A 15,589-nucleotide genomic window follows, 5' to 3' on the forward strand; every position below is an offset into this window, starting at 1 on the left:
CAAACTTAAGATTTTATTTTTTAAAGCATTTCCTTCTTGAAGAGATTTTTCAAAATTCCTCTGTAATTCTTTAAAATCACTTTTTAATTTTTTGTGAGCAATATCTAGTTTACTAGATTTAGCAAGCAAATCTTGAAAGGCATCATAAAGTGAATCATACTCATTTTCATTTTCATTGTCAGAGGAGCTTACCTCACTGTCAGAGTGATCATTATTGGCCATTAAGCAAAAGTTTGCTTCTTCCTCATCGGATCCTTCAGAGTTGGATGAACTTGAGGCATTATCTTCCCACACTATGTATGCCTTTTTCTTATAATATTTCTTGCTTTTCTTTTCATCACTCCTTTTTGAATTTAGGCAGTCTGCTTTTACATGACCAGTTTCTCCACATCCATAACATTTAAAGTTTGAGGAGGATCCTTGATTCTCCTTCTTATTGCTCTTGAATTGATTTCTGCCTTTGGCCTTCATGAACTTTGTGAACTTCTTTATCATGAGACTAAGATTCTCATCATCATCAGAATCTTCCTCCTCTTTTTGCTTCTTTCCTTTGACAATTTCAGTTTTGAAAGCAATATTCTTCTTTGTTCCTTGATCTTCTTCATCATTCAATCTTCCCAGTTCAAGCTCGTGCTCTCTCAGTTTTCCAAAGAGAGTCGCCATTGTCATTGTTGCAAGATTCTGTAACTCCGTGATGGCCGTCACCTTGGGCTGCCAAGTCCTATTCAAGGATTTAAGAATTTTTATGTTAAGTTCATCAATATCAAAGGTTTTACCTAGCCCACTGAGATGGTTAACGATGTGTGTGAACCGCTTCTGCACATCATAGATGGTTTCTCCCTGCTGCATGCGAAACATTTCATATTCTTGAATCAAGGAGTTCTTTCTAGCCCGTTTGACATCATCAGTTCCTTCATGAGTTACTCGAAGGATTTCCCACATCTCGCGTGCATTGGTGCAAACAGAAATTCTGTAGAACTCATCAAGAGTTAGAGCAGATGATATGATGTTTCTAGCTTTAACATCATATTGAGCTCGCCTATTTTCATCAACAGTCCATTGAGAAAAGGCTTTGGTTCCTGCATTTCATTAACATCGTTAACAGGAACAAATGGTCCATTCAAAACAGCATCCCAAATACCCCTATCAACTGATTCTAAAAATATTTGCATTCTGACTTTCCAGAAAGGGTAGTTTTCACCAGTGAAAAGTGGAGGTCTATTGATAGACGCACCTTCAGCAAAAGTTTGGTTTGACCCTACCATTTTCAAAAAATTTGAATAACTATCAAAGCACGCTCTGATACCAATTGTTGGTATCGCGTAGCGGAATATTTAAACTATGGTCAAAAACCAAGAGGGGGTGAATTGGATTTTTATAAGTGTTGACAGGTTTTAAAAATTTTCCTCAAAATTTAAATGATTAACTTAAAATAACAGTTACTTTAAAACCAAGTGCAGATAAATAAAGAGGTTAAGGGAGGAAGATGCACACTGATATTTATACTGGTTCATATCAAAAGACCCTACGTCTAGTTGTTAATCTCTTAAACAAAGAGATTAACTCAATCACTATAATAATCAAATTACAATAGATTATAAAAGAGTAAGGATTAGAAAACACCTCTCTTGAACAACCACAAGAGATGAACAAAAGCTCCCCCTGAATCACACAGAGGATGACCAGCTTTCCTAGCAACAGCACAACACTCAATCTTCATCATTTATCTTATTTCTTTTTAAGATTATTGAATATGGTGTGAGTTGATTAAGAAAGCTAAGTGAAATCCCCACTGGACATTAAGATAACAAGCTATCTAGATGTGAAGGTCCTTTCACAAAACTTAAGAGATGAAGATGATGGATTGATTCAAAACAAAAAGGAAATGAAAAACACATAAACCACAGAAAACCAAGAACAATTAAAGGAAGAAGAAAACATAAAATGGAAAGGAAAGAAATGTTAAAAATGTGAGAAGCACGCCACTACAAGGCTAGGCTAGAAGCCATGTCAACCTTGAAGATGAGTGGATGTGTGCCGCCACTTGCTATGCAAGATAAGGCTTAAAATTATTCACTCCCTAGGGAGGAAACTCTCACAAATGGTTAAGACACAAGAGTGTTTTTACTTCAAAATGTTCAACCCTTTTACATGTCTAGGAGCACCCCTTATATAGAAGAGTTTAGGGGCCTCTAAGCAAATAAAAGATACATAAGGATGTTTCTACAAAAACCTAACCCTAGCTTCTAGAAACTAGGTCAAATAAGGTTACAAACAATGAGAGACAAAAGAGCTAATTATGGTGTGTGCAAGGCTAATTTCGTTCTAGCACAAAAGGAGACAAAGAATGTGTCTCATATGTCTCCAAAAAGTGTCCAAAGTGTGCTTAAAACAAAGGAGACCAAAGGTACATAGGTACACTTGCTTCATGCCTTTTACTTTATGCTTTATGCTTTATGCTTTATGTCTTTGTTTTACTCTCTACTCCACATCATTTATGCTCCCCAATCACCATGCGCCACCTAGTATTGCTTTCTTACTCCTAATTAACCTACAAAGAAAATAAACATAGATTAGCATGTTGGCTTAAGTAAAGTCAACTATAGTCAATAAGTCAAACCTAGTCAAAGGTCAACAAGTCAACTAAAGTTGATTCAACTAAGTCAACTTAGGGAATCAAAAATAACAAACACAAATGAAAGGGATGAAGGATTAGTGAACTTCTTTTCTAAACATGCTTAGTCTTCTTAAGCATGTGCCTCTATTCTTGGTTGGGGTCAATCCTTCATCACACCCTTTAGCTTTAATGATAAAGCTTGTTGGCAAAGTATATTAAGGTAGATTACTGGTTTAGATTTCATCTACCTATCATTTTCAGTTCAAATTTTGAAAATTTGTAGTATAAAATTATATCATCTTTATATACTGACCCTAGAAAAAAAAGGTAAGAAAACCTATGTGGTGAATCATGCTATCTACATCACCCTTAATGTGTATATCTATGCAACAGACCTAATGCTAACAAAAGGATTTAACATTACAGGGCAAAAAATAAATTTATTAATGTGTTTTATACCAAAAGGAACATGCAATTTAACCAAATCATCTTTTTCTATTTCAATAAATTTCAAACCATAGTAGCTATAGAGTACACTAGCATACCTCAACTAAAGACAGGGTGGAACATATTTTCAATAACTTCATGAATAATAATACGATGTACTTGCATTTCATATCAATGTACATCTTTTAAAGGGCACACTCTAGCAAAGGGTTACTTGATATCAATAAAACATATTTTTTTAATGAAATATTCCTTCCATTCCTCTACATAGATGTCATATACAATACATTCAATGTGCTTAGTTGTTAAGTTACGTATAAGACAAAGAACAATGTGTGACCTATGAGTACGAGGGTAGACAATGTAAAAGTGAAACTGTACCAGATAGGGCAATGTGAAAATGCATTTGCTGTAAATTTTTACTTATTGGCTACTTATTATTTATTATTTTTAAAATGAAAAATACAAATGCTACTTATTAATTTTTTCCAAATATTCCCGTCGCGCGCGTTCTATTCATTTTAACTTTAATCTTTTAAAATATTATTTTATCAAATATTAAATGAGAAAATAGTAAAAGCTAGGCTACACTAATTGTTTATAATTATAAAAAATAAAAATTATATATTAATATTGATTTTTTATGAATTATCTTTTAGAATTTTTTTTTTGTAAAAAATTAATTCTAAAAAATTGATAGATATTTTTTGTAAAATAATTGTAAATATTTCTTATCACTACTAAAAAAACCTATATTTCTTGTCAATTTTGTTTTGAATTTTTTTGTAGGAAATACTTATAAATTTTGTTATGACAAAAAAAATTGCAAGAAATTGCTGCCAATTTTTTTGTCAAATATTTTGTATAAAACACTTTTCGCAACAAATTTTGTAGGAAATAATTACCCACGACGGAATTACTTGCCAATTAAAATTCTTAGAAAAAATAGCAGGACAAAACCTTTTCTTGCAAATTTTTTTAACAAATTTGTAAGAAAATTCCCATGTAATATTAGAATTTGTAATAGTGTATGAACAATGTTTTATAGAAAAAATTATAAATAATATTTTTTCTAATAGTAAAACTTAAATTGGGATAAAACTTAATATATGCTTAAATGTAATAAATTAATACAATATTTTATTTTACTTTTCTGAGCCGTGGAAATTTTTTTTTAAAAAAAGGAAAGAACATTAGCGAGTTTCTTTCATTTTCTTAATTTTTCATACTTTTTCTACAAAATGTTATCGGCAAGAAAAAACGATAAATACATATATAAATTGGCATGAAATTTTAATTTATCTTTTGCAAATAAATTTACATAAGAAATTTGATAGGTATTTCTTACAAAATTTTATTAATAAGAAAAAGATATATGATAGAAAAATACATAAATAAATTTGTAGGTAATTTTAAATTACATTCTAGCAAATAATTTAACATAAGAAATTTTGGAGGTGTTTCATGCGAAAAATATTTCGCTACAAAATTTCTAAATATTTCTTGCCAATTATATTTTGTATCAAAAATCAAATGAATTTCATGCAAAAAAAAAATCAAAGAAAAATATGCATGAATTTCTTGCAAAATTATTTTTATAAAAAATTTTGCAGGAAATGAGTGATTTTTTAGTAGTGAAATGTAGGTACTAAACACTTTGTCAAATGTGGAAACAATTCTCATAAGACTGTAATTGGATCATGATGTGTTAGATGGACATTCAATGGTACTACTTTTCTCGTAAGTGATGTATATTATGTCGCTGAGTTTCGAAAAAAATTTGTTAAGCATGGGGCAACTGCAAGAAAAAGGTCTTGGATCCTCGTACAAAATGGGACATGCAACATCTATCATTCAACTAATGACTTTATTACACACACTAACATGAGTATAAATCATATGTTCATTCTTTTCAATGAATGCTCCACCCTCCCTACTGTTATTGGAGAATGTTTACATATTTCCTCTAATCTCACCTATATTTGGCATCAAAGGTATGGTCACTTACATTACAAAGGTTTGAAAACTCTCCAACAAAGACACATGGTGCGTGGATCGCCTTAACTTGAAGCATCAAATATCACTTGTACTGACTACTTCACAAGGAAACAACATCGTAACCCAATTCCTCAAGCTAGTGAATGGCACGCTACCAAGGTCTTGGAACTCGTTCATGCAAATATATGTGGACCCATACAACCCATCTCGAATAGTGGAAAGTGATATTTCTTAAGCTTCATTGATGATTATAGTCTTAAAATTTGGGTCTATCTACTTTCTAAAAACTCAAAAGCTTTGGATTACTTCAAGTCTTTTAAGAAATTGGTGGAGAACAAAGTTGAAGCAACCATCAAATGCTTACAAATAGATAGAGGAGGGGAATTTAACTCACTCGAGCTTAAATCATTTGTGAAGCAAACGAAATCAAAAGGCAACTTACCACAACTTATAGACCATACCAAAACGGAGTAGTAGAACACAAAAATAGAACATTCATGAACATGCTACATTGTCTAATTTCTGCCAAACGTGTTCCCAAAATATTTTAGATAGAACTTGTCAACTAGGCATTTTATATGCTAAATCGATGCCCAAATCATGTTATGAACATCACTCCTCAAGAAGCTTGGAGTGGAATTAAGCCCTTAGTAAAACACCTACGAGTGTGGGGATGTGTGGCCCATATACTAGAGGAAATAAAATAGGTAAATTAGATGATAAGAGTTTTCCTTGTATTTTGTTGGGTCTTAGTAATGAATCAAAGGGTTATCGTTTGTTTGACCTTAAGACAAAAACAATCGTAGTTAGTAAAGATGTCATGTTTGAAGAGGAAAAGAGTTGGGATTAGGGTTAAAATTATGAAGAACAAATAGACATCGAACTATTCATACTAATGAAAGTAAGGAGAAGTACAAATGAGAGGATAACAGTTTGAGAAAGACATTGATAGTTGTGGTGAGCATGATAATAGAGGTAGAAATGAATCAGTAAATTTGCAAGAATATGTGATTCAAGGGAGAGAAAGGAGGAAACCAACTTGAATAGGGGAATTTATAAGTGATGAAGGATTGAATGAAGAAGAAGTCGAGGCTTACATGGTATAAGATATTTTAGGTGAAGATCCAATTTTTTTTGAGGAAGTTGTTTAGCATGAGAAATGGAGAAAGACAATGGACAATGAAATCCAATCAATTGAAAAGAATCAAACCTATGAGCTAATAAATTTGCCAACTATAGCAAAAACAATTGGAGTCAAATGGATTTTCAAGACAAAATTGAATGAGATGGGTGAAGTGGATAAATATAAAGCAAGATTGGTGACTAAGGGGTACTCTCAAGAGCATGCAATTGATTTTCTTAAGTCTTTGCCCCTATTGCACGAATAGACATAGTAAGATTGGTACTAGCTCATGCAACTAGTGAAGGATGGGATTCTTCTAGTTAGATGTGAAATATGCATTTCTGCATGGAGAACTCAATGAAGGTATGTACATACATCAACTAAAAGGATATGTCAAGAAAAGGAAGGAACACAAGGTTTACAAGTTACATAAGGCTTGTGGATGAACGATCTGCTTCCTTGTGGCATAAGCGTTTGGGACATATTTCCAAAGAAAGAATACAAATATTAGTTAAGAATGAAATCCTTTCAAATTTGGATTTTACTGATCTGAATGTGTGTGTGGATTGTATTAAAGGCAAACAAACAAAACACACAAAGAAAGGAGCCACGAGAAGCACTCAGCTTCTTGAAATCATACACACCGATATATATGGTCTATTTGATGTGAATTCTTTCAATAAAGAGAAGTACTTCATCACCTTTATTAATAATTTTTTGCGTTATGGACATGTCTACCTACTACATGAGAAATCTCAATCAGTGAATGCCTTGGAAGTTTATATAAATGAAGTGGAAAGGCAGTTAGACAGAAAGGTGAAAATCGTAAGGTCATATAGAGGTGGTGAGTATTATGGAAGATATGATAAAAGTGGACAACATCATGTTTCATTCGCTAAGTTCCTTGAGAAACATGGTATTTGTGCTCAATACACAATGTCAGACACACCATAACAAAATGGTGTATCAGAAAGGCGTAATTAAACCTTATTGGATAAGGTTAGGAGTATGTTAAGTAATTCATGTTTACCTGTATCATTGTGGATGTATGCTTTAAAGACTGTCGTGTATTTGTTGAACATGGTTCCTAGTAAAGTTGTTCAAAAGACTCCTTTTGAGTTATGGACGAGTAGGAAACCCAGTTTGAGACACCTGCATGTTTGGGGTTATCAGGCAAAAGTAAGAATATACAATTTGCAAGAAAAGAAACTGAACGAAAGAACAATCAATGGATATTTCATTGGTTATCCAGAAAAATCAAAAGGGTATATGTTTTACTATCCTACCCATAGTACAAGAATCGTTGAAACTGGAAATGCTCGGTTCATTGAGAAAGGTGAAACCAGTGGGAGTGAAGCTTCACGAAATGTGGAGATTAAGGAAGTTAGAGTACAAGTTCTTGTAGCTAGTACTTCTTTAACAAGAGTTGTTGTTCGACATGTTGTAGAAACTCACAACAATCAAGAAGAGCAACAAATTAATGATCTCAAGGTTAACAATGAACCAATAGTAGAACAACCACAAGAAATAGTATTAAGAAGATCTCAAAGAGATAGAAATTCTATTATTTCAAATGACTATGTGGTTTATCTACAAGAGTAAAAAAATGACTTAAGTATTGATAATGGTCTAATTTCTTTTTCAGAAGCCATTAATGGTGATAATTTTGATAAGTGGTTAGATGCCATGAAAGATGAGATTAAATCAATGGCACATAATGACGTGTGGGACCTTGTGGAATTGCCAGAAGGATGCAAGAGAGTTGGGTGTAAATGGGTCTTTAAGACTAAGTGTGACTCTCAAGGCAATATTGAACGTTAAAAGGCCCGACTTGTTGCCAAAGATTTTACTCAGAAAGATGGCATTGACTATAAAGAAACATTTTCGCCTATTTCTAAGAAAGATTCTTTTAGAATTATCATGGCATTAGTAGCTCATTATTATCTTGAGTTGCATCAAATGGATGTTAAAATTGCTTTTCTGAATGGGGATTTAGAAGAGGATGTTTATATGGACCAACCGGTGGGATTCGCTGAAGAAGGAAAGGAACACATGGTGTGTAAACTTAAGAGATCAATATATGGACTTAAGCAAGCTTCTCGGCAATGGTATTTTAAGTTCAATGATACTATTGTGTCCTTTGGATTTAAGGACTATTGATTGGTGTATATATCTGAAGGTCAGTGGGAGCAAGTTTATATTTTTTTATTTTGTATGTTGATGATATCTTGTTTGCGACTAATGATCTTGGTCTATTAAGTGAGACTAAGAGGTTTCTCTCTAATAACTTTGAAATGAAACATATGGGTGAGGCATACTATGTGATAGGAATAGAAATATTCTGTGATAGATTACAAGGACTATTAGGTTTGTCTCAGAATGCATATATTAATAAAGTCTTAGAGATATTCAGAATGGATAAATGTTCAGCATCTCCAGTTCCAATATAGAAAAGAGACAAGTTTAGTCTCATGCAATGTCCAAAGAATGATTTGGAATGGAAACAGATGGAAAATATCCCTTATGCATTTTTTGTTAGAAGTTTGATGTATGCTCAAACTTGTACGAGCCAGATATTAGCTTTGCAATTGGTATGCTTGGTAGATACCAAAGTTATCCAAGACTGGAGCATTGGAAAGCTACAAAGAAAGTTTTAAGATACCTACAAGGAACAAAGAATCACATGCTTACTTATAGAAAATATGATCACCTTGAGGTGATAGGTTATACAGATTCAAACTTTGTCGGTTGTGTGGATACAAGAAAGTCTACATTTGGTTATGTGTATCTATTAGCCGGAGAAGCGATTTCATGGAAAAGTGCGAAGCAGCTTGTCATTGCTGCATCCACCATGGAAGCTGAATTTGTGGCATATGCTTTGAGGCCACAGTTCAGGCTAATAGGTTACGAAACTTTATTTCAGGACTTGGAGTAGTCAACAGTATTTCCAAGCCACTAAAAATTTATTGTGATAATTTTGTAACAGTCTTCTTTTCTAAAAACGATAAGTATTCCAACGGTGCTAAGCATATGGAGTTGAAATACTTTGTCGTTAAAGAAGAAGTTCAGAAACATAGTGTGTCAATAGAACATATTAGCACATATCTTATGATTGTTGACCCTTTAATAAAAGGGTTACCGCCCAAATTGTATGTTGGCCATGTAAAGAATATGGGCATTATGTCTACTAGTGAATGTTAATTGTTAGTTATTAATGTTTATGTGACACTCTAAGCTCTTTAATGTATAAGTTTCTAAAATCTGTGTTTTCTTCTTTATATTTATGCATGCAAATTATGATGAAGAAAACAAATTATGTTATGTTATTGTTTTGTAAAAATGACATTATGTTTGAACCCACTATGGACTTCTCGTTTTAAGGTCATATTAAGAAGAAAGGGATGATATAATAGTACATGGAAGGGATCATGTCGATCGAATGATGTGTGACCGTCATGAATTTTATTATTTATGTACCTTTAATTATGAATAATGATGGAACCAATTTATGTAAGGTCTTTTAATGCGCATTATGTTTATGTATTAAATCACATAATGTTATGACATCGTATGAGTCAAGTGGGAGAATGCTAGAATTAATTGACGAATTAATTATATTAGTGACTCATTTGAAATATTATGATGGCCCAATTGTGATTTAATAAAATTTAAAGTAATATTGGTTATTATTATGGGAAGTGATAATAAAATAAAATAAAGATAAAATAAAAACCAACTTGATGGACGTTGGTTTATAAAAGGGATTGGGGTTCTGTCTTTGACCATAAGGTTCTTTTCTTTTCATAGTAACCATCAAGAACGTGCGTGTGAGAAGAGAAAAGAAAGGCAAAGAGATAGATTGGAAACAGTGGTTGAAGAGCACACAAAATTACAGATTGAAACACGCATTTTCACATGATCTCTCATAAATCAATGTTAGTGTTCTATTATGTTTTATTGTGTGAGAATCCTAAATCTTAACGATCCTTGATTGTTTTACAAAAGTATGGCATAGACAAAGCCTCGTTAGTTTGATTATCTAGACAAAGCTTCATCTAAGGCGTAGTTGAAGCTGAATCACTAAATGAATGAATTAATTAAGAAATATTCTTTAAGCAATAAAGTTTAATGAAAAGTAGCAAGTTTTTTTGTATGTGTATTTCTCTTTAAATCCTAGTTTTTTTAAGAGTTCCCTGTACGAACTATTTATCAATTTGGCTGTTAACTATGATTATTGGAAAATAGAACTCACCAAATCTTTCATTCTAATCGCTTTTTGTATTATTTACAAAACTAAACCGGTTACTTAAAACAAAATCAAATTGACACTTGAATAATTAACTTTAAAGTTGTCAAAATAATTCAAATGGACTTGACTTATATTAAACTAAAGTATATTATATAAAAAATACTATATTATTAAGAATAGTGACGGATTTGATTAATAATTTTTTGAAAAAAATAATAATATATTTAAACTAAATATAATTTTAAGTCTAACCTCTATATAAAGTCAATATAGTTCATTATTCCCAAGTCTTAAAGTTGTGTAATCGAATTTCTATTTCGCTCACATATGTGGTAGCGGTGAAATAGATACAAAATAATTATATCTCTTTTAATCACCAAACTGCTCTCAATTATATCTTTTTTAATCACCAACAAATATATGGGATTTTTTAAGTCAAAACTCCCATCGTCTCTATTAGAATCCACATACAAAAAGTTAAATTGAATTTTTTAAGTTTAGTTTTAAAAATTGAATTATTTTTAAATAAAATTAGTTATATTGAATTGAACTATAATTTATGAGTTTAAAAATATGTTTTTAAATAATATTCCATTGATAATAATTCAGAAATTTCAAATATTGAAAAAAAAATTATTTAATTAGTTCAATTTAATTTACCCAATAAGTAATGCAAAGGAAGAGCAAAGAGAAAGAAGAAAGTTATATATTTTGCAGTGGTATTTCGAAGATGGTTAGTAGGGAAGCAAAGCCTTTAGTACAAATATATTCTCTTACGAACTGAAAGGAGTAATGTAATTCATTCATGGGACCCTATGATCCCATCATGCCAATCATTGCACGTTCCAAGAGGCTGTTATATCCAGGGCGAGAAATATGAATTATGATAATATATAATACTAACAACACATCTTAGCTAGTTCTTTGAAATTAAGGAACAATATTTGTCTTCAACCTGATAACTAGTTAGTTGGTGCTCATTTATTATCCCAATCATCCCAAATTTATCTCTCCTTGAATAATATAGTGGATCGATCATTATTTTTTATTATTTTTTATGTATTGTTTATTTTAAAATCTGAAATTTATAATGATATTATTTTTAAAAGACGGTTGAGAGGATTAAAGGAACAAGGAATACATAAACTTTTTTTTTACCTCAATTTATAAATGATATTAGACTAGTGTTAAAACTTTAGGAGGAAATTTCACTGGAGAGATACCACACCAATAAGACCTGAGTCCAACCACATAAGGTATTGATGTCACTCTCAACCTAAAACCTCAAGACTATGGGTTTATAGGTCTTTATTCTTATATTACTCTACTTTCTCATTTATATCCAATGTGAGATTTAGACTCACTTGAATTCCTAACAATTAGGTATACCAGAACAACAAACAACATGTATATCAATAATTGTTTGGCCATATCATGCTAAATTAGGTTGAAAATAAAATTTCAGCTAAAATGGCTTAGTTTTAAAGTTAAAAAACGCCATAAAAAGAAAATGCAATTAATACAATATTAATGCAATTATTGTTATTTTGTTATGCAAATGAAATTAAATAACCTAATCCTCTATGTTTAGTCAGCTTTTTATTTTCTTTCATGAACATATTTTTATTACAAGATTCCGACTTCGTGTGAACTAGACTGCCCCATTATCAGTATGCAAGTCATTATTGGATTTTAGTGATGTAGCTTATAAACATCAATAAAAATTAATTTAGTGTGATGAAGAAATATATATTTTCCCGCAACCCGTTTCTTCTTAAAGTGATACACGTTTTAAAGATATTTTTTATTTCAATAACTTTTTAAAAAGTTCAAAATAATATTAACCAATATATATATATATATATATATATATATATATATATATATATATATATATATATATATATATATATATATATATATATATATATATATATATATTTTGTAATTGAAGAGAAAAGTAAAATATAACATGTACCATAGTGGCCAGGTTAACCGCTACCTTAAAGAAGTCATTAACTTGAGGTAACTGTATCATAGTAGGCTGATGATCTACTATCCTAAAAAGTCGCTAACTTGAGGTTAACCACTAAATCTAAAAGGAATGTCATACACAAACCATAACCGAGTGCATGACGACGACATACTAAATTAGTATCTCATCAATAAACATGAATCAACTAAAGTACATAACGGCTCGATCATTCAACTAGGCGGATTCACTAATTGGACAAGCGACACCTATACCAACCGGTCACAAGAGTACCGCCTACTTTAACTTAGAAAAAAGACAACTGAAACCACTTTGAAAGTATGATGAGCCTGAAGTTTGGGACCAACCAAATCCACACCAAGCCCAATAATGATTGGGCTATTGTGAACATAATCAACACCTAATACATAGTTCGAATCAGGGTAAAAATAAGATTAAACTCCTATAAATAAGACATGATGAATAAAACCAAAGAACATCCATCCAAAAAACTCAAAATTTGTAGTAAAATAAAGTTTGAATCCTGTGACGATCTAATATTATTTGTGCATGAACAGAAAATTTTACAAATAGTTTAAAAATAAAGAAAATTAATTACATTTTTATCTAAAAGAACCGTAAACCACAATTTAAAAGAATCCGGGTATTATTTTGTAGTGATAATAATAAATCAGTAATAATTGTGACAATAATGGTAATTCATTCATCAATATTAACAATTCTTTGTCGATCTTAAACACCACCATAACATCTCTCATTGTTTCTATCATATACTTAGCATATCTATAATTTCTTCTTTATTTTCTCACTTTCGTATACAGCAAAAAATGAAGCATACCACCTTTATAATTACCCAATTTCAATTTTAATTTTTTAAATACTCACTCATTCTCTCTCTCTTAATTATTTTGTAGAGGTATATTTACTGTCCAAACAACTCTGGCTAAATATAAATACGATATAAATAATCAATGGTCTGCTTGGAAGGAAAAAAGAAAGAAATAAACCTCACTGATTACAGTGATCTCTCTACAGTCTTCTCTCCCTCATTTACACGCTTCCCTGTCTCTCTGACACTGAGAACGGAAAACGAGGAATCACTGAGAGTTTGTTTCAACCAAAATGACATCACACTATTTGATGCACCATCACCATTAACGTCAAATAAACCTTCGAAGATCCAAACCTCCCACTTTGTACTACCAAACTGTAACTGTATGCCACACACTCCTAGACTCCTGTCTCCTTTTTTGGGTCAATTAAGGATTTTATTTTCAATTTAATTTTGTAGGTATTTTCTGTGAATTGCTGAATCAAAGAATGGGAAAAACATCAAGCAGAGAATGGACGCGGATCTACCTCATCTACGGAATGGATCAGTGGCAAACCTTCGTCTTCCTTCTCTGTCAAGCCGTTCTCTTCTCGATTCTCTCAGTACTCTACCTTCACTACTTCAACCAAATCTCCAACCTTTTCGAGACCCTTCTCTCCATCGCCGCCGTACACCGCGGCGCCGCACGCTTCGCGGCAGGCTTCACCGGCTCCGTCACGGCTCTCTCCGCTCTCTGCCTTTTCTACGCGGCGGCCAACTTTTTCTACTCCGCCGTGCCTCTCCATTCTGAGATGGCTCAGCGCATGGTGAACACGGTCGAGGAGTGGTCCACGGTGCGCTTAGCGCTTGACCTCGGCTGCTGCGGCCGCGGCATTTTGCTGAATGCCATAGCCGCCCGCCTTAAAAAGGAAGGAGGTTCGGGTCGGGTGATTGGATTCAGCGGTCCGAATAAGGCCGGGTTAGCGGCGACGCTTCGGGCCGCTAAGTTAGAGGGAGTGGAGGAGTATGTGACATGCCGCACAGGCGACCCGACCAGACTGCCATTCTTGGATGGCAGCTTTAACGTTGTGGTGTCCGGGACGTTTTTGCACACGGTGGGGAGGGGACACGGGGCGGAGGTGGCTGCGGCGGAGAGGGGTAGGGCGATGGCGGAGGTGGTGAGGGTGTTGAAGGAGGGTGGCGTTGGAGTGGTGTGGGACCTTGTGCACGTGCCGGAGTACGTGCGGCGGTTGCAAGACATGAAAATGGAAGACATAAGAGTGAGCGAGCGCGTGACTGCGTTCATGGTTAGCAGCCACGTCGTGTCGTTCAGAAAACCCACTCAACACGTGCATGGCCCACCTGAGGTTAGGTTGGATTGGAGATTCTGCTGACGTGGATTTTCTCACAAACACTACTGATGTTCATATATACAAACAGAACAAAACCATTTCGTATTTTTGTCTGAGTTTTTCCTTTTTTTTGTTTTCTCTATAATTTTATCAAGGGGAAGAAAAATTACTACTTGGCTGGGGAGGCAAAGTCGCACCATGTAAATGAGTAAGGTTATATAATTTATATTATAGTTTATATACACTTAAACTTTAGTTTGTTGAGTGCAAACTTAGTTTACGAATAATAAGTTTCATAGTTTATATATTTAGATGTGTTTAAATTTAATTTTGCGTTTCAATTTCAGATTGTAACTTGAGAAGGAAGAAGCAAAAAAATCTTTTGGTATTGAACTGTCATTTAATTGTAAGTCAATGACGTTTCCCATTTACGTCTTAAAAATAATATTCCCTGAAAATCAAATTTCTTGGAATGGTTTTATCTTTGCATATAAATATTCTCATGCAGATGTGAACAATCTAACTTTCACTAATTAGAATAAAAAATTATAAAAAATTCATATTATTCTTATTAAATCAATTAGTGTAGTAAAAAGTAAATCTTTTAATAAAAATATTATATTGCTCTTTAATTTTTAGAAATCTTTATGTAAATATTCCTCGAAGTATCTCTTACCGATAAAAAAAAAGAAAAAAAAAAACCTTAGTCATTCATAGGAATCGTAATTTACAAGAAGATTAGAAATCACGATTCCCATCTGTGAAAAAATTTCCCTCATGCCAAACCAATTGAAATGTTTAAATGTGCCATTTAAACTTAAACATAAGTAGAAAAAGGTCATAATTGATGGACTTAAAATAAGTATTCAAATCACTTAAACCTTGATTAATATTATTATTTCAAAAATATTTGTATCATTAAGCATAATTTTCAATAAATAATTATTTGAGGGTAACTAAGAAAAATATCTTCTTGTTACATAAAATAAAAATATTAAA

At 32.5% G+C, this 15,589-nt stretch overlaps 1 protein-coding gene across 1 annotated transcript; it reads left to right on the forward strand.

Moving 5' to 3' along the window:
• Nucleotides 1-13,262: 13,262 nt before the first annotated feature.
• Nucleotides 13,263-14,879, forward strand: LOC114170072. The gene is made up of 2 exons (XM_028055553.1): nt 13,263-13,642; nt 13,719-14,879. Exons 1-2 carry the CDS (start codon nt 13,399-13,401, stop codon nt 14,630-14,632), a joined length of 1,158 nt encoding a protein of 385 aa, XP_027911354.1. The 5' UTR covers nt 13,263-13,398; the 3' UTR covers nt 14,633-14,879.
• The last annotated feature ends 710 nt before the right edge of the window (nt 14,880-15,589 follow it).

This window comes from Vigna unguiculata, chromosome 11 (assembly GCF_004118075.2).
Source record: "Vigna unguiculata cultivar IT97K-499-35 chromosome 11, ASM411807v1, whole genome shotgun sequence".
NCBI classification, from domain to species: domain Eukaryota; kingdom Viridiplantae; phylum Streptophyta; class Magnoliopsida; order Fabales; family Fabaceae; genus Vigna; species Vigna unguiculata.

What these genes read in the sequence shown, in the direction of transcription:
- LOC114170072 (XM_028055553.1), top strand. Translation starts at nt 13,399, where the DNA reads ATGGTCTGCTTGGAAGGAAAAAAGAAAGAAATAAACCTCACTGATTAC. An exon ending in TGTACTACCAAACTGTAACT is followed by an intron (nt 13,643 to 13,718) that starts GTATGCCACACA and finishes TTAATTTTGTAG; the next exon opens with GTATTTTCTGTGAATTGCTG.